The sequence below is a fragment of the Schistocerca nitens genome, chromosome 3, assembly GCF_023898315.1.
Source record: "Schistocerca nitens isolate TAMUIC-IGC-003100 chromosome 3, iqSchNite1.1, whole genome shotgun sequence".
Lineage (NCBI taxonomy): Eukaryota > Metazoa > Arthropoda > Insecta > Orthoptera > Acrididae > Schistocerca > Schistocerca nitens.
In genome coordinates this window covers 694,468,320-694,488,906 of record NC_064616.1, presented here as the reverse complement: position 1 = coordinate 694,488,906, position 20,587 = coordinate 694,468,320, and the positions used below count along the sequence as shown (strand labels likewise).

The following is a 20,587-nucleotide window of genomic DNA, read 5'->3' as shown; positions in this document are numbered from 1 at the left end:
TCTACCGGTAGTGTCATTTTCATATTTTAGTTCTATTTATGAAAAAAATATATGAGTAAATTGGGTTTTTATCTGCAATTTTGATTTTGTTGGGTTGGGTCATGAATTTAATGTATCATATTCTACAATATGAGGGAGAGATAGGAGAACTGACCAGTTCCATTACAATGTGCAACTTAAGTTGCTGATTTAACTTCAATTTGAATTTGGGTTCTTTACTCTTACATCAGTGAGCCATACAGATAATTATGTCTTGGTTCTATAGCCTCCATGCAGTCTTCTTTCCATAGTCTTCTTCCCACAGTGTTAGTCTCACCCATTTTGTTAACCTAATTTGAGGTTCAATTGGTTTTATTTCAATGTTAACCTTTACCTAATATTTGGATCATTTACAAGAAAATAATATTCTGCCAAAGGCAGATTACTTGTTATTAACTTCTGCATCAATTAAAAGTAGCAATTCAAATTCAGTTAAAGGCAAATAAACCTTTGACTGATCTTCTTCAAATTTAGAGTAAATAAAGATTTTGTTAAAATCAGACTTGACTTCCATTACAAGTTCCTTAACTTGTCCCATATCTCGCCTGGTTAGGTATTATAAAGATAACCTGGTATACTATCAAGCTGTGCTTTGTTGTGTAGATATTGTCCTATGCATACAGTGGCCCTATCACGTGAGAGGACACTGCTGTTTCACTAGCAGGAGTAAAAGCAGCTTGACCACATATGCTCCACCATGTAGTCAGAGACTTTAGTTTAAGATGAACCCCAATAATATTGTTAATAACTATCTCACTTCATGGACCAATGAACCCATATTACAGATAACATGTCAACATCCCTATTAAGGTGTGTTTAAAAGGTATCCCAGTACCTCTTACCTACCTGATTAATAGCAGCATTAGAGAAAAAATGTAAATTCTAAAAATGATTGTTGTGAAACCAGTGTATAAGAAGAACAGTAAGAAGGATGTCCTTAACTGTAGACCAATATCATTAATTCCCACCTTTATTAAGATACTCAAAAGTATTACCATGTCACAGCTAAGAGAATTTCTTTTATAGAACACAAACTGCTTGGAGACTCTCAACATGGCTTCAGAAAAGAGCTAAGCACAACCACAGCAGTTACACAGTTTAGAATGAAGTTTACCGCCTGTTGGATGAGAGGATTTTTTCAGACCCTACAAAAGCTTTCGACACAGTAAACCACAGGTCAGTTCTAAAACAAACTGATGTCATATCACATCAGGAATCCATTGCTGCATCTTCTAGCCACATACATATTGAATCATAAGAAATCCACTAAACTGACATACATATTATATGCTGCAATTATGAGCCTCCAATCCACCAGTAAAACAATAATAGATTATGTACCTTAGAGCTCAATTGTTGGTCCCTTTCTCTTTCTCGTATATAAACGGTGAACATTAATAAAACCAACAAACTGCAGGGATGTGTTCCTGTAAGGAAATGGAGGAAAAAAGATCCAATGAACATGTGTCTCAAATGCACCATTGCCATGGTAAATGCTGCTAACAAACTGAAGTTTCTCTGACCATATGCCATGTGTTCCTTGTCTTTTGCAGGCTGTGAGATTCACACACCATACTGTAAGCAGCAGAATTGTCCAGCATTCATGTCAGGAAGAAGCCAAGTTGGTGTTTGTATATGGCCAAGCACATGGAAATGGTTGTGATGCAGCACAGCTATACAAAAACAACTACCCTCGCAGACACCAACCACGTCACACAACATTTCAAGTGCTTTTTGGATGTTTGTATGATCATGGGTCCTTTCAGACAGACAAATATGCATGGAGGCAGCAGACCAATTTGGAGGCCAGGTTCTGCCTCTCTACATCTACATCTACATCTACATGACTACTCTGCAATTCACATTTAAGTGCTTGGCAGAGGGTTCGTCAAACCACAATCATACTATCTCTCTACCATTCCACTCCCGAACAGCGCGCGGGAAAAACGAACACCTAAACCTTTCTGTTCGAGCTCTGATTTCTCTTATTTTATTTTCATGATCATTCCTACCTATGTAGGTTGGGCTCAACAAAATATTTTCACATTCGGAAGAGAAAGTTGGTGACTGAAATTTCCTAAATAGATCTCGCCGCGACGAAAAACGTCTTTGCTGTAATGACTTCCATCCCAATTCATGTATCATATCTGCCACACTCTCTCCCCTACTACGTGATAATTCAAAATGAGCTGCCCTTTTTTGCACCCTTTCGATGTCCTCCGTCAATCCCACCTGGTAAGGATCCCACACCATGCAGCAATATTCTAACAGAGGACGAACAAGTGTAGTGTAAGCTGTCTCTTTAGTGGACTTGTTGCATCTTCTAAGTGTCCTGCCAATGAAACGCAACCTTTGGCTCACCTTCCCCACAATATTATCTATGTGGTCTTCCCAACTGAAGTTCGTAATTTTAACACCCAGGTACTTAGTTGAATTGACAGCCTTGAGAATTGTACTATTTATCGAGTAATCGAATTCCAACGGATTTCTTTTGGAACTCATGTGGATCACCTCACACTTTTCGTTATTTAGCGTCAACTGCCACCTGCCACACCATACAGCAATCTTTTCTAAATCGCTTTGCAACTGATACTGGTCTTCAGATGACCTTACTAGATGGTAAATTACAGCATCATCTGCGAACAACCTAAGAGAACTGCTCAGATTGTCATCCAGGTCATTTATATAGATTAGGAACAGCAGAGGTCCCAGGACGCTTCCCTGGGGAACACCTGATATCACTTCAGTTTTACTTGATGATTTGCCATCTATTACTACGAACTGCAACCTTCCTGACAGGAAATCACGAATCCAGTCGCACAACTGAGACGATACCCCATAGGCCCGCAGCTTGATTAGAAGTCGCTTGTGAGGAATGGTGTCAAAAGCTTTCCACAAATCTAGAAATACGGAATCAACTTGAGATCCCCTGTCTATAGCGGCCATTACTTTGTGTGAATAAAGAGCTAGCTGCATTGCACAGGAACAATGTTTTCTGAAACCATACTGATTACGTATCAATAGATCATTCCCTTCGAGGTGATTCATCATGTTTGAATACAGTATATGTTCCAAAACCTTACTGCAAACCGACGTCAATGATATAGGTCTGGAGTTAGATGGATTACTCCTACTACCCTTCTTAAACACTGGTGCGACCTGCGCAATTTTCCAATCTGTAGGTACAGATCTATCGGTGAGCGAGCGGTTGTATATGAGTGCTAAGTAGGGAGCTATTGTATCAGCGTAATCTGAAAGGAACCTAATCGGTATACAATCTGGACCTGAAGACTTGCCCGTATCAAGTGATTTGAGTTGCTTCGCAACCCCTAAGGTATCTACTTCTAAGAAACTCATGCTAGCAGCTGTTCATGTTTCAAATTCTGGAATATTCCATTCATCTTCCCTGGTGAAGGAATTTTGGAAAACTGCGTTCAATAACTCCGCTTTAGCGGCAAAGTCGTCAGTAACAGTACCATCGGCACTGTGCAGCGAAGGTATTGACTGCGTCTTGCCGCTTGTGTACTTTACATACGACCAGAATTTCTTCAGATTTTCTACCAAATTTTGAGACAATGTTTCGTTGTGGAACCTATTAAAGGCATCTCGCATTGAAGTCCGTGTCAAATTTCACGCGTCTGTAAATTTTAGCCAATCTTCAGGATTTCGCGTTCTTCTGAACTTCGCATGCTTTTTCCATTGCCTCTGCAAGAGAGTTTGGACCTGTATTGTGTACCACGGGGGATCAGTTCCATCTCTTACCAATTTATGAGGTATGAATCTCTCAATTGCTGTTGCTACTATATCTTTGAATTTGAGCCACATCTCGTCTACATTTGCATAGTCAGTTCGGAAGGAATGGAGATTGTCTCTTAGGAAGGCTTCTAGTGACACTTTATCCGCTTTTTTAAATAAAATTATTTTGCATTTGTTTCTGGTGGATTTGGAAGAAACAGTATTGAGCCTAGCTACAACGACCTTGTGATCACTAATCCCTGTATCAGTCATGATGCTCTCTATCAGTTCTGGATTGTTTGTGGCTAAGAGGTCAAGTGTGTTTTCGCAACCATTTACAATTCGCGTGCGTTCATGGACTAACTGCTCGAAATAATTTTCGGAGAAAGCATTTAGGACAATCTTGGAAGATGTTTTCTGCCTACCACCGGTTTCCCTCTGCCTGGCTGCACACGAATACTATTTCAGCTTGTTCCTTACATGAATACCAGACCATTCTGCTGCTTACAGTATGCTGTATCAATCATACAACCTGCATCACACAAGAACACACAGCATGCGGTCAGAGGATCTTCCATTCATCAGCGCCATCTACTGTGGCAACGATGCATTTCAACCCTATTCTGTGGTTGGGAATGTGAGGAGTGGGAATCTTTTGCTACTAGTGGAGTAACAGAAGTACTGAAATACAGTACTTAAGTGGTCAGGGACTCAATCTGAATGTGTCAAATCTCAATTACTGGTATGTAAAACTGGCAGTTCTCGGCACACCAATGCAAATAAAGTAATGTAAAATCTCAACAAGAGAATTTGGCAGCTGACAATTCTGGGGTTTCTACAATGATGAACATTTGCAGTGGACAAAACAAATTAATTTTGTATGTGAAAAAGTCAGTAGTGGTTCATGTCTCCTTGGGATAGGCCACAGAGGATCATGTCACGAAATGTTTGTGCAGCACAAATACCTAACAGCATAATTCTTTACACACATTTAAATTAGTACATTTCTTATGAGTCAACCAGTGGAAGTTATTAAGTGCAGTGATGTACTGGTTCACAATACAACGACAAAATGTAACATTTCTGGAAAGGAACCACATTAAAAATGACAAATCAAAGTCTGTATATCAGTGATCTGATTTTATTTAAGCAACTACCAAATTCTCCAGGAATGGTTTTAACACAAAATTAAAATCTTTTTTGGTAGATAAATGTTCATATTCATTCAATGAATTTTAAGGTACTGCTTGTGATGCGAATCAGTAGCTTATCAGCTACAAAATAATAAATGTATAAAATAGATACAAGAGGTTACAGTTGTAGCATGTAACATATTTTGTAAGTATAATTATCATCATACTGTTATTTCTGATGTTTGCAAGAGGGAGAACTGTACTGGATCCATGAAAAGAAAATGTAAATAAATAAAAAATAAATAAATAATCTTAAATTTGAGATACTTTTGGTTGAACTGTTCAACAATATAGCTATATTTAACAGAGATAAAAATATGAAACAAAAATCTGCCAAAGCTGGTAGCCATCAATACAGAAAAGTGTGGCAAATCTGAACTTTGTTTACTGGGATTTGATAGTATCTGATCAGAAGATAAGTGGTGAAAACCTGGAGCATATAACAGTATTTAAATATGAGCTGCTGAAAAGTAATGTTTCCAAAATTTTTATGAGAAAAATCTTAAAGCATTTTAAATAAACAAATGTTGTTCACACATTATGTCTTTATTAGTCATGTATACACATTTATTTCTCGATACAGTCTCCTTGGTGACAAACATGTTTATCGAAACCCGAGACCAGTTTGTTGGTACCATCACTATACAATGTTTGACTTTATTGACAGAGCCACAACCTCACCATTGCTTCTACTGCTTCATCACTATCAAAGTGTAGTCCTTGAAGGCATTCTTTAACTTTTGGAAACAGGTGACAAATAGACAGTGCCAAGTTGAGATTGTATGGAGAATGATTGACAACAGTAAACCCAAGGTATCAGATTGTTGCAGATGTCATAGCACTTGTGAGTGGCCTGGCATTGTCATGTTGAAGGAGACAGTGCCCCATGTGTGGACAATCTCTTCGAATTTGAAACTCGATTACAGCATACTGTTTCTCACATGCCAACATAGTTATGTAACACACCACCACGTTACATGCTGCAATTTGGAGCCATCTAGTGGCAGAGGGCTGCAAATATGTAGACATGAAGAATAAAACTGTAGAATGTTAATAACATTTGTTTTGTTGAAAAAGCTTTAAGAGTTTTACATTAAAAATTCAGCGAAATTACTTTTCAGCACTCCCTCATGTTTACAGATAATAGTAGGAAGCAACACAAAATGTGGCAAACATGTAAAATCTATCACAGATATGATTAATGAAAAATTTCAGATTCATTAGAAGTATTTCGGAAAGTGTAATGTATATGCAAGAAAATTAGGTGCAGCACATTTGTGCAACTTATTCTAGATTTGGCCTACTGTTCCACAGTGCTGGACTTCTTATTATGTAGTCATTACAATGGACATTGAATGAATTCAGACTTCATTAACTGAAATGGATATCTTTGAAAGAAAGATGATGTTTTTCTGGTGAAATATTGTTGGAAAAATATAGAGAATTGGTATTTAAGCAAGAATATGTGACAGTTTTGCTGCTACCATCATATAACTCTCATAAGGCCCGTGAGAATAAGATACCGATATATGGGGCTATGCTTGCTCTTATGAGACTACTTTGGCCCACAATGGGAGAAAAGTTATTGATTTTCATTGCCTACAAATGCATCCACATTTGCACACAATACCTATCCTAAATCATAGGTGGCAGCACTAGCAAGCACCTGGGATATTTGAAATGCTTCCAAAAGCAGCCACCAGAGTGCAGTACTAATTTTTTCATACAAAAGGAAGAGAGATGATTTTTGCTGTCTCCCTATTTTGTGTTGTAGACTAACTGACATAAATGGGTAAAATCTGGTAAATTGACTATGAACTACCACAACCATTTGCTTTTATGCTCTGAAGGTAAGATTATTTGTTGTCAATCTTGAACTGGTTAGACTGTGAGCTGGTCTGTGCCAAAATTTGGGCTACTTTGTGCTGAGCCAAAGTAGCCCCTGGCAAATCAGCAGTAGGTTCAACTTAGCTTAGCAGGTCTATTTATTTGGTTTTTTCCCAATTAAATAAATGGTTCACTTATGTAAAAGAAAAACTGGGATGAGAAGTTATGCCAGTTATACAGGAGAAGATCTAGAAAAGTGTTTAGAAGAAATTAGGTCACGCCAAAACAGAAAGAGAGTTGCTTCAAATCTCTATGGAATTCCTAAAAGCATGGTCATCCAACAGTATTTAGAATAAGAGAAAATGTTTGTAAATCACATAGTTAAAATGGCAAAATTTGGCCTCCCAGTTGCTCACACATAACTTAGATCTGCAATTAAAGTTTATTTAGACAAGAAAGATGCTGTTTCAAGTGCTTCATAGATAATCTACCTGGCTATGAACTTATTAAATCATTCCTTAAAAGGCAAAATAAACTAATCACACAATTTTCTAGCAAAATCAAACATGTGAGAGTAGCAGCTGACAAAAAAGAAATGAGTGGAAAACGCCAACTGAGAAAAAGAGACACACAAAATTAAATGTCTCTCAAGGGAAGAGTATATGTCTGATAGACTTGAAAGATTCATCTGTATCTTCAAGTATCACCACTTCTGTCTCAAGTGACGATAGTTCTGTTCCCAAAAGGAAGGCCCAGGAAAATAGTACAGACTTTTGAGTCCACAGACTTGGAAACTGATGTTGACAACTTGAGTATTCAAGATTCATCATCAGAGTTGGGATTCTCTGAAGATGAGCTCAGTGAGCAGCAAGAGCCTATGGCTGTGGGACTACTTCAGAATCAGGAGCTATCCACCAGTCTGAATATAGGTAGTTTTGTAACTGTTACATGAAACAAACAGGAATTCCCTGGAGTAATCATAAGGATGGACTCAGTGCAAGGCCCCACTATAGACTGTATGGAGAAATCTAAAAAAATGCTGGAAATGACCTCAGAAGAAAGATGTAATGACACACCGCTGGCCATCCATTGTAAGAAAAGTATCTTGACTGAAACTACTTTCCAAGATGGCATATTTTCAAATGACAGAGAGTGTTCCTGTTCTTTTGTTTAAGTATTTTCATTCATTTCATTAACTTTTATGAATCTTGTCTGTTGTATACACAGTAAACTGTGTCCATCTTTGTATGAATTTCTTCAGTTTAGTGTGTTCTTATAAATAAACACAAATACCTAAAATCAAGGCAATGTTTTGCTGTTAAGTCACCATAATTCCTTATTATCAGAGGTATCTTTAGCCCAAAATAATTAAAACAGCAATTACTTGGAAACAAAAGTTTCTGGGACATGTAGCCCCAGTTTTGTACAACACTGGTCCACATTTTGAAAAGGTAAAATCTTGTACCCAAAAGTCCTGTAACAGTCCCTACCATGGTGTAAGTTCTGACAAGTGACCTATTAACCAGAAAAGAACGTGTGTGAAATTGTTCTACATCTACATAGACACTCTGCAAGCCACCCAACAGTGTGTGGTGGAGTCATTTCCTTTCCTCTTCTACTTACAAATAGAGCAAGGGAGAAATGAATGTCTATATGCCCCCATATGAGCCCTAATTTCTCATATCGTATCTTCATGGTCCTTACGTACTACTATTTTGGCTGCAGTATAATCGTTCAGCAGTCAGCTTCAAATGCCGGTTCTCTAAATTTTCTCAACATTGTTTTTCAAAAAGAAAGTCTCCTTCGCTCCAGGGATTCCCTTTTGAGTTCCCAAAGTATCTCCATAATACTTATGAGTTGTTCAAACCTACTGGTAAAAAAATCTAGCAGCCCGGCTCTGAATTGCTTCAATGTCTTCCTTCAATCTGACCTGGTATGGATCCCAAACTCTCGAGCAATACTTAAGAATAGGTCACACCAGCATCCTATATGTGGTGTCCTTCACAGATGAGCCACTCTTTCCCAAAATTCACTCAATAAAGCGAAATTGACCATTCGCCTTCCTTACCACAGTTCTCATAGTTTCGTTCCATCTCATATTCCTTTGCAACATTACACCCAGATATTTAAATGACTTGATTGTGTCAGGCAGGAAACGTAATACTGCATCCAAACATTACAGAATCATTCAAATAATTAAGAATTAAAAACAAAACTATAAAGAATTGTGCTGAAGTAGCCCCAGTTGATGATAAGGAAGTTTGGGAAACATAGCAAATATCTAAAATTGATACAAAGTGCTCTCTACCACGCACCCTACAATAATTTGGAAGGTACATATGTAGCTGCTGAACAAAATGTACTTCTTGGTGGCCTTTGTAGTCACAAGATACATTTGTGCCTTTGTGCATAAAGATTGTGAAATCCCACAGGGGATTAACTAAGTTTATTACTCTGCAGAAATCTTAATTCATTTTAATAGAATATCTCCAGATGGATAGTGTTACAGTTATATTTATTCTAATTTTAGTTTTTCTTGTATTCCAGTTACTTGTCCAGAACTTCCTTATAATATTTTCCAGAATTAGGATTAACTTCCCAACATGTAATGCAGAACAAGAAAATACAGTAATGTTAGTCAGCTTAAAGCCATACATATTAATTCACATTTTAATTGATATAGCAAATGTTTCCTGAAGTGACTAACCTGCTGCATCTACTTGAAGAACATCATGTTCTTCTACATATTGTACATAAGGCTTCAGCTCATAAACATGTTGTTTGCTGTTAATGTGTTCAACAGCTAACTGGAAGGTTTGTTCTTGCTGACTTTCCTGCCCATGAAACAGAGCACCTGGAAGATAATTAATGTTTCTTTGAGATTGCAAGTAGTACATTTAAATAACAAACACAAACATACAAACAAACACACAAACAAACACACAAACACACACAAGTGCATGCTCACAATGTACATAATGTGCTATTGAACCAATAATCAACTATCAAAACTTTACCCCTGAGATATTTCCATCATTGGGTGCAGAAAGATAAAAGATACTTATCAATCTAGGATGGACTCAGTAAAGGATGAAAATTGGTAATACGTTTGCTGGGTACTGGAATGAGCAAATTACAATTAAAAGTAATAAACTGTGGTTGTCAATACAGTTAAAATAGAAAACAAAATGAAGATATTATCTTCTACATGCAGAAATCAACGGAAGAGAATGCTTTCCTGGTATATGTACCTGGACTGGGAAACAATTGAGAAGGATCATTAGAGTGTGCGAAGTTAACATCACTGTCATCAGAGATTGAGACTATCTCTGCTAGATTATGATGGGGTAGGTATGAATTTGAAGAGAAGAGAAGATTGGATATAAGATAGGCTGTATTTCATTGACATTTTAACATTTTGTATATAACAGCTTTCATCACATAAAGCTTGCATATATGTAGACATTTACGATTAGAATCTGATTAACAGGATATCACATAACACTTGCATATATGTAGACATTTACGATTAGAATCTGATTGACAGGCTCTTTTCCTAAGTTGGAATCACATCACCAATATATGGTTACGTGGATCAAAAAAATCATTGAAATAAATTGTGTCGGCTATATTTATGAGTACTGTAGTATGCAATGTCTAAATGAAAAGCTGCTCTGCCTACCATGGATCTGGCATATTAACATTACACAGAAGGCCATGTTTATTACATTGTAACAGAGACAAAGAATCACCTAGAAATTGGTTTCATACTCATACCTCAACTTTTTCCACCACAATTACCATTCAAGACTATTGTGACTGCACCACAAAACCCCATAAAACTAAAGTTTAATGAAGTCATTCATCTCCATAATGAAAGAGAAATAAAAATGAGATGACTTTCAGATATTCTGTGGTAATGGAATGTCCTTGGTGCAATCGAAATAAAGAGCAAAAATAAAAGCTCGCCAAATAGTTGAGGCAGTGCATCACTAATTGTTACATAAACAAGAGTAACAATGTGTGATTTTAGATTTTCCCAGTGTAGGAAGGCTTTGAATATCTAGCCGAATGACGCTGTCCAGAAGGTGCAAGGTTTCAGCAAACCACATGGACAACCAACAACCAAGAAAGTCCACTGTGGCAGAGCACTGAATCTCCCATGAATAGGTCACCTTCTGTGATTGTATTCGAAAAGAGGCTGTAAAGATACAGCTACATGATGAATTAATAAATAAAGACAATGGTTTTCAGTTAAGAAAGACCTTGGCTCCACCTCTTGCTTTGACCATTCAAAGCACAGTGGCAATCTGTGCGGAAATCCCTTCCTGCCATGGCAAACGAAGAGGAGAGGATGTATCATTGCTGCTACAGTAGAGATCCACATCTGCCGGTGGTAGCAGCAGGACTGAGGACATCAGATTGTGTCCCAGCAATTCACTTCCCCCACCACTGCAGCACAGATGGCCAGCTACAGACTATGGGTGGGGAGGAGGGGACATGAAGGTGGGCCCAACAGAAGACAGTCAGTCATCAGCGATACCTGAAGATGCCAAGACTTTGGCTTGCTGAAATATCGTGCCTTCTGGATAATACCAACTGGCTGAACACTCAAGAAATATTCAAAAGAAGAAAAATGTTAGTAGCTTTCAAATGAATCCTTCTTCAGAACTACAGAGTACACAAGAATAACAATACATGCACCCTCATACACCTGTACAGCTTCATTGTTCCAGCTGACTACACTGTCTCACATTTGCTGCAATTTTTGGAAAACTGACCTCAGTATCCAAGCTTCAAACAAAATACACACTGCCAAGAATCGTAGAAACTTTCCCTTCCCTTCAATGCTGAAAACTAGCCAGTAGAAAAAGAATCCTCTAGTATATCAAAGTACATGGATAAACAGTAAACTATAGGTACTTTTGCTGTATCTGCCAAAAGCAGCATAGGGGCTCATGATGAGATATATCAGATCACATGATCACAAAACAGTGGTGCCCTGTTCTACTGGGTGTTGCTGAGAGTATTGGCCCAATTCTTTCTTGTTCTTACTGATGACAACACCTGGTCCTGGTTTTGTGCATTTGGTTTATACTTTATGTACGCTGTTGTTCTTTCATGTGTTCAATCAACATGACATGCATCACATCACAACAGTGGTGAAGTGACTGTGTAAATCCCTTACAAAATGAGATGGTTGCAAAGACACTAGAACTTCTGAACTCTGAAGTGGAGCAACACCACCAAATGGCCTTGCTTCAGTAACAGCTTCAATAACAACAACAACAGTTTGCAGCTCAAGAAAAGTGTCATCACCAACAGCTTCAACACCAATAATTTGCACTGTTGGCAGCTAAATCCTCTGCAAGTCTTGCGTTTCTACAGTTACCATCATCCAGAATTTCGATCTTCAAAAAATGTTCTTTTTGCATTGGTCATCTCAGGTCATAGTTTTCTTAGAAAAGTAAAATCTCTTACTGATCTCCAGAAGGTGTCATTCTCTTGGATTTTTGAAGTGCTTTAAGAATTTTATAGTCACAAATTAGATATCAGTACAGTGTTTTCCAGTCTATAATTCCACCTTTATCAGAAATCACCATCTGAATTACACCATGACTGGGTGTTAGATCTTAAAGGTTTGGGTCATCATTGCAATTTTGTGTGTGCAAATGAACGATGCACAGAAACATGTGATAAGTCCCTAATCAAAGTCCAACTTATTCATTATCCAACTGATAACGAAGTGTGTACTCAGGTGTTAAAGGTTTTGGATTTATCTTTTGATGAAGTTATCACAATTGTACAGACATTAAAATTGTAAAATGAGACTAAAAAGTTTGTCAAATACTTTATCAAATTTCTGCATTGAGGATAACAGAAAGAGGCAAGTAAATTGCTTGCCCTGTAAGGAATGCGGCTATAGTTAGCAATTAACAACAACAGTAAAAAAAAAAACAGAGTTCACAGAAGTAAATGATCATGGAGAAAAATTGACAAACATCTTCCCCACTGCGATGTTCAGATTCAATATCTTCCTCTGGTGACTTTAATCACAGTTCGGCATTGCATACTTAACAGATTTCATGACTATCTTATCTTTTATGCTTTGTATGGCATCCAAGTCATTAGTGCTCCATAAGGTTCAAAATCTGTTTCTATTGTGAGAAAGACTGTCACATTAAGAGTGTTTATAATTTGCTTATTGCAAGGCCAAGAACCTGTACAAAATTGGAAATCTACAAAAATTGGTAATGATTTACATGCCTTTGATCAAACAGTAGTATTTCAAGTTTCTATAGTACTCAATAATTGGAATACATATATAGCTCCTGGGTCAGCTTCTTAAAAATCATTTTCCAAGTAACTAGCAACATGCAGTGAACACGAGTTATAAATAATAGGAACATTTGAAGTTGCAGTTTGATTTAAGTGTGAAGCTACATGGAGGTACTCAATCATGGAGCAAAATAGACAAACAACTTCCCCACTGCAATGTTCATATTCAGTATCTTCTTATAGTGTCAACCAACATTCCATTCCAAGCAATTGATGAATTATGTACAAAAAATTCACACATTTTTATCTTTGGATTATGCTGTGCGAAAGATATACAGGCCCAGATTCACAACAAGTCAAATGCTGCTCTAAATTTTCTTCAGCCTGGCCCATATCCTACATCCTCTGTGATGGAGTTAACACTGAACTTGACCACTTACAGAAACCAAATTTTATCATGCCCATCTCATGTAGTTCCCATGCAGCTTTGTTAGAAGTTGCTTGAAATGCAACTGGTCCCATATGCTGTATGTGGATTTTAATGCAGCAAACTTTCAAGTTGTATTAGACATATTTCTGATCACTCATTTCAAAGATTTATTTTCCAAAATAAAAGAGGAACAATGCTACATACATGAAGGTCAATTTGTCTAACAAATATTTCCAACTCCTACTGCATACAGAGTCTCAACAGGTGTTAGTTTCAAATACTCCAACCTGATTTCATCAATATCAAAGGCTGCCATTTTGAATTTTCAGCACCCCCAATATTTTCAAGTGATATCTAGGACAGCTGATCTGGAATACTCCTGCCTTTGCATTTATCTTAATATCATAAAAGGGGTAATCATAAAGTTTTGCTTATCATCTCAAAAAGAAATTCAGTCAGATATAAATTTTTTTGTTTGTTTCCAGGTACATGTCTGCAGTCCAGGTACTGACTGAAATCCCTGAACCACATTAACGAAGCATGCTACTAGAGCAAGCAAAACAAAATGACACAACATATTGATAGAGTAAACTATTTTATAATAATTTATTTTCTGCATTTTACAGGGAACCATGATTCAGCAATCCATGCTGGGCTGGTGGAAGTGTACAGCAACAATACACCATCATATCGCATTGTGATAGGGTGTTACAAATGCTCCAGTGTGATTAAACAAGTCTAAATGAAAGAGAAGGAAGAACTGGTTATCACAAGTGAAATGAAGACTGTGCTGGTCAAATACCAATGTATCACAATTTAGGCAATAGTGTAAAAACTGAAAATCAGTCATGTATTAATTTTTAACATCTTCCATGACTTTTGAACATCGTTATCATCACCATCCAATGGGTTTCATTACTGCTCACTTCCATTAAAAATACTAGTTGAACCAAGGCAGAAGTACAATCGTTTCAGCTTTGCCAGGACAATTCACATGACTTCTTTCATTGTGTAATCACCATGGACAAGTGATAGGTGTATTTTTGTGACCCCAGGACACAGGAGCACAGCAAACATTAGAAACATGGGACAACATTGGGCAATATAGTGCTGAGGATGTTTTGAGACTGTTGGGGTACAGTAAAAAAGTAGAGGAAAACTAATATCATCATCAAGTTCCATGGTCACAGCTTGATTTTCTTGAGGTGATAATTAAAACTTGATGACTGTGTCTCATGTCAGTCACTAGTGCTAATACACATGAACATCTGTGTGATAGTTCAGCTTGTTCTGAAAAACAGACAGATACAAAATCTAACACAAATGTGGTCAACAAAAATATGCTGATGGAGAGTTGAGTGATGCCACTCCCAATAATGTTACCACATGGCTTGATAATGAAGATGTGGAGAGACAATAGGACACTGCTTGTGTTCCCCAATCTCACTCTAACCTAAAACAAGTCATACAGAGGAAAGTAATCATCTTAGGTGATTTCTTCCTGCATTATTGAAACTTTTAATATGGGTGCAGTAGTGTTCATCAAGCCTGGTGTGTCATTTACCAACATTACAAACTCACAAAACTGTCAGAAATAGGTGAGCTGTCTTAAAATGATTTCATTGTGCTCATTGGACACCTGAATAATGTTTATAAGAATGAAACATCATAACCACCTGGGAATTGAAGAAATGGTTGGGTCTGCTGGCATATACCAATGTCCTAGTTTTCAACATTCCACACCATTATGATCTTCCAGGGTAGTGCTGTATTAACTACAAAATGGCCACAGAAAATGAACAGTTAGAAAATATATGTAAACACTTCAAAAATGTTGCTACGATAAATGTAAATGGAACTGAATGCAGATTTCAAACTCACCATGGCTAACATTTAAATGAACTGGGTAAGCATCTAAATACCAAGAAAGTGCTTTGTATAATAGTAAACAAGCCTCACATACTAAATGCACAGAAAATAACATTAGGATGGGGTTAATAATCTCACCACAGTTCTTCTTCAGTTTAAGTGTGGAGACTGATTGTGTTGACAATGTACAAAGTGAATTACATTCAGACAGGGCAGACCTCCCCCTATCTTTTAATAACTCTATGATATTTTTCATGTCAACATCAGATCTTTAAAAACTAAGGTAAATGGTCTTAGTGTTCTACTAGTAGGAAGCAAAAATTCTGTTCCATGTTTTAATGAACACTTGATAAATAAGAATCAATTATATTTGAATGAGCCATCAGGCTATTGTTTAGTATCAAGTTTTGGTAGAAGTTTGAACAACTATTGAGGTACTCAACATGCATCAGCAATAATCTTTCAGAAAAATGCACTAACCTTGACATCAACCCAGATGCAAAAGCTGCTAACTGCTTGATAAGAGAAACTGAGATAATTGAAAAAAAAAAATCATCCCATCCAAACTATTAAAGTTAAGAACTTCATTTATTTAAAAAAAAATAAGTAAAAAGAATAATTAATTACCTGGTATTAATGGCTGAAATCTGCAGATAAGTTTTATATGTTAAAATATTAATTGACATATTGACTGATAGGTTTTCACACCAATTTATACAGTTAGCAGGTTTTGCAAATGTACTGACCCAATTATGAAATAAACATTCAGTTGCAAAACCTACTCTTCAGTCATATGTCAGGAATCACAAATGGATAGAATTTAATTATTGTGAAAATAAACAGAATACTTCTTATTTCAAAGAGAAGTCTGAAAATTCAACAAAATTGGCATATAAAAATACAAAGGTGATATTATTTCAACAGAAAAAACTGACTTATTTAACATCAAAATGAAAACAGAAATAAATGTTCAGCATTAAGTTAAAAAAAAATACATCATGCTTTTGACATCACAAGATATTGAAAATAAAATATATTCCAAATTGCATCTGAGTTAAACATCGATAAAATTTTAGAAAATTATAAAATTGGTGGAAAGTTACATCTTAGTTAAAACAGCAACAAAAAATTCTAGAAAATAAAACTGGCTGGAAATTGCTTTTAGGTGACATCAACCTCAACACTATCCATTAACTCAAAAGCACCTCCAGCTTCTTTCTAATTCTGTGGGTTGGCAGTGGCAGGAGTGACTCTAGGAGTGCTTTCCTGCTCATCTAACACCTCAGTGTAGAATTTGAGTTTGTCATTGGTCACCCAGTCTTCACCAAAGTGGAGCTCCAAAAGCTCTTTGACATTTCCAAGTTTGGTTTGTGAAAGTTCTTCACCTGCTGTGATTGGTGTTGGGCCATTTCCTTTGCTGAAATTTTTTCCTCTCTGCAGGTTGCTCTTCCCCTCTCCAGTTTTCATTGCATGACACTGCTTTAATAATACTTTTTATTTTCTTACCTTTCTGTTTTGAAAAAAATTCTTTTCTAGATGAGGATGCCATTTCCTTTTCCAGCAGGGTTAGTCACCCTCAGTCTTGCTCTGGTCATATTCAACTACCACTATGGGTTCGACTTCTTGCAGAATTCCCACTACTTCAATTACTGTGATTCCGTTTTTACCATCTTCTGCATTGAAACCGTCTACTAAATCACTCATTTTCTTCAAAAAACTCATGCAAATACATCAAATCAACACACATCCTGATGATCAGCTAAATTGTGCTTACCAGCATATATTTTGACGGTGCATCGGCAGTGGGATCTTTCTTCACTACAGCATAGCCAACGTAACTCTGAATAAGAAAAATAACCTTCTAACCCTAAAAACCTGAAATTAAGCTTTGAATGTCTATACTGGTAAGTCTGATGTCAGTTGGTGTGATTTGCATCTGTACATGGCATGGCGATCACCATGTATGTTGAACTTGACGGGTTTTGCAAATGTTGGACATTTAGCAGGCTTTGCACCCAAAGACAAGATGTAGTTAGTGGCTTTTGCAACCAAACACATTTTTCTACAGCCATTTTCAACAGTTTATAGCCAGTTTTGCACCCTGAAACCTGTTCTATCATGTAGAGGCAGAAAAAATCTATATGGCAGTGTGCTCAACTCGGAATAAAAAAAAACAACTTTTCCATCTGGGCTACTCATTTATAAAGAATACTGCTGTTACAGAAAAAAGAAATAAGACTTATACATGGGATGGGCCATTGAGATTCATGTCATGAAGTGTTTGTGCAGCATAAACACCTAACAATGTGTTAGCTGTACTTATTCAAATTAGTTACATTTTTATTAGTCAAGCAATGGAAGTTATCAACTGTGGTGATGTGCATGATCACAACATCATGACAAAATTTAACTATTTTCAGAACAGAATAACATTAAAAATGACAAACTGAAGCCAACACACCAATGGTTTGATTTGGTTTAACAAGCTAACAAACTCTCTATGTACATACATGGGAAATTATTTTAAAACAAAATTAAAATCTTTTCTGGTAGAAAAATGTTTATATTCATTCAATAAATTTTAGGACACAGATTGCAATATGAACAAGTAGCATATCGGCTATAATGTAATAAATGTATAAAACAGACATAAGATGGAATAGTTGCAGTGCATAACCTATTTTGTAAGTGTGACTATAGCCATACTAATATTTCTGATGTTAGTAAAAGCCATCATTATGATGGCTCCATGCAAAAAATGTAAATAACTAAATAAAAGTAATTTACAGGAACAACAAAATCACAAATCATCACTACTTTATTTTAATGTCACATTAGTAGTCTGCAGGTTATTAGCATGTGCTGAGTAATGACTTATAGGGAATCTATTGAAGTATGTGCACAAGGTATTCATGACTAATGTCAATATCTGCTGCCTATCATTTGGTACATTAATTGCATATCTGATCCTTGAGCTGTTGGAAGGTAATGAAATGTTGAGCTCATATATATCCAAGTTCTCCTTAACTGTATCAATGAGAAAATTCAATTGCTGGAACTTTCAAATAGAGTAACTGGACAGTAGGTACTTTCAGAAAGCAACTTCCCAATATTTCAAGAACAAACACTTCAAATTAAATTTAAAATATTCACATATTTCATAGCTTTTGAGACTTGTTCCTTCCTTCTTCAGGAAGGAAAAAATGACTGATTGGGGAAGACTGGAAAAATGGGGAGATCACTCAGATCCCAGCTTGAGGGGATCTACTTGGTGTAAGAATGAGGGAAGACTTTTGTCATCTCCACAACAGGTGGATCCATTTTGACCTTGAGTTTTAGTACTAGTACTTCATTTCCAAATTTCCCCGACTAGTCAGTCCCCCTTTTCCTTGCTAAAGAAGTAAATGTTTAACATATAAAGTTTTGTTACATTTGGCACAAACAGAAATTTGACAATGCACTAGTCTATGTGCACTTGCCGCCTGTATGCTTCAGCAGGCAACCATAGCAGATGATGTGTATCAGCCATGAGCAAAGCAAACCAAAGTAGTTAATCATGTACTGAGTGAGTGTCTTTCATGCTGTGAGGACTTGAAGATGGATCTTGCCTCAAGGTGCAGTGTTGGTATGCTAAACATTTACAGTTATAGAAGACAATGCTGTTGAGTCTGTATTGCATGCTTCAGGCAAACAATGATTGTGCGCATCTGCAAAAACCTTGCTGAGCACTAGTGATACAGATTAGGATTTTGTTCATATGGAACAATTTGAGATCAATGTTTTTCACACTGCCACAGGCAGTTTCATGGGATCAGTAGGTTACTTCCACGTCACAGAATTTTCCATAACATTTGTATCACAGTGGATAGTGTGCTACGTGTTGCGTGATTGCTGTAGTTTATCACGCGCATGCCAATAAGTTTTTCTTTTTTTGTGTTTTCTAGACATGGAATAGCTATATATAATTTTTGACATTTATAATTCATTATTTGCCACTCAGTGAAACCTTCAGTTCTGTGAGAATATTGTGTGCATAGGAATTATTTCCACTGTGTCTATTGTTATTGCTACTTAATTTTACTGTGTTGATGTTCCATGTTAATTTTTATGTAATTGTGTGCTGTTTAAATAAAGAAACCAAAAAATCAAGGGTACTTTCCAGTCCTGTTCAACTTTTTTTTCCACTAATGTCCATACAAACTAGTGTTCAATAGGCTATGAGCACAAGGTCAGTGAGAAAAGAATTTCCCTCGGAAAGAATAAACAGTTCATCAAATGGATATATTTGTCTGATCATTATGTCACATTGCAAGAAGGAAAACCAAGGCAGAATTGAGTCACACTTTCTGAAGCTAGTTATTTACTTAAATACTGACTTAGTTTTGCATTACCGTTCAATATCTTTTCCTCCTGAGGATGAAAATTTGCAATAAGTTCCAGTCAGATCATCTGATTAAAGAATGCCATTAATTACTTGTTGTTATGTCAACTCATTAAAATGTGATAGCTGTAACCCCATACTCTCAGCACTTACAAGAATTACCACACATACGTAGCCATGCATTGATCATTTTCTCACAAACATAACAGGGGAGAAAATACACATAACCACATTAAGAAAAATTATGTATCTGATCACAGAGCCCTTACTGTGGACACTGATGTTATACATTTACACATGGTGTAATGGGTATAAGTGGAAATATTTCTGCTGATGATTGAGGATGGTATACTGAAGAACATTACATCAGTATTTATGTTATTTGCAGACTAATAATTATAACTATTTCAAGTTGTATGTTTTTAGGTTGGGTCTTACCTCCAAGTTCTTAAGGCAATAGCATGCATTAATGCTTATTTTCGCCTGGGCAGCAGGTCAGGTGTTGCAGAGTGGATGCATGGATGCAAAATGGTTAGTCTATACTGACAGGTGTAGTCCACATAGTGGTACAGTTACAATCATGCCCAAAACATCAGATCATGTAGTTTGCGATGTGTTTGTGGAAAGACTTTTGTTGCAACGAAAAAACAACCAACACACTGATGTGTGTACATATTAAGTTATCATATATACCCATTACATCCTGTATATAAAATTCGATCATGCGAAACTTTAGAAGGCATTAGCAAATGAAAATATGAGAACCAGTATACAAAACAATTGAAGTGAATAATAAATGGGGGATGTTGTATAAGTTATCCAATAGAACTTTAA

The 20,587-nt window shown here is 36.6% G+C and overlaps 1 protein-coding gene across 2 annotated transcripts in view; it reads right to left on the bottom strand.

Annotated features, from left to right (window-relative positions):
- LOC126248664 (glutamate receptor ionotropic, kainate 2-like) overlaps positions 1 to 20,587 on the bottom strand; it is a 542,085-nt gene that overhangs the window by 358,770 nt on the left and 162,728 nt on the right. For both annotated transcript variants that reach the window (XR_007545524.1, XM_049949880.1), the window contains exon 3: positions 9,502 to 9,648. Coding sequence is in view for 1 of the 2 variants with exons in the window: in XM_049949880.1 (XP_049805837.1) it covers positions 9,502 to 9,648 (147 nt within the window). In the remaining variant the exon portion in view is untranslated. The remainder of the gene's footprint in view (positions 1 to 9,501; positions 9,649 to 20,587) is intronic.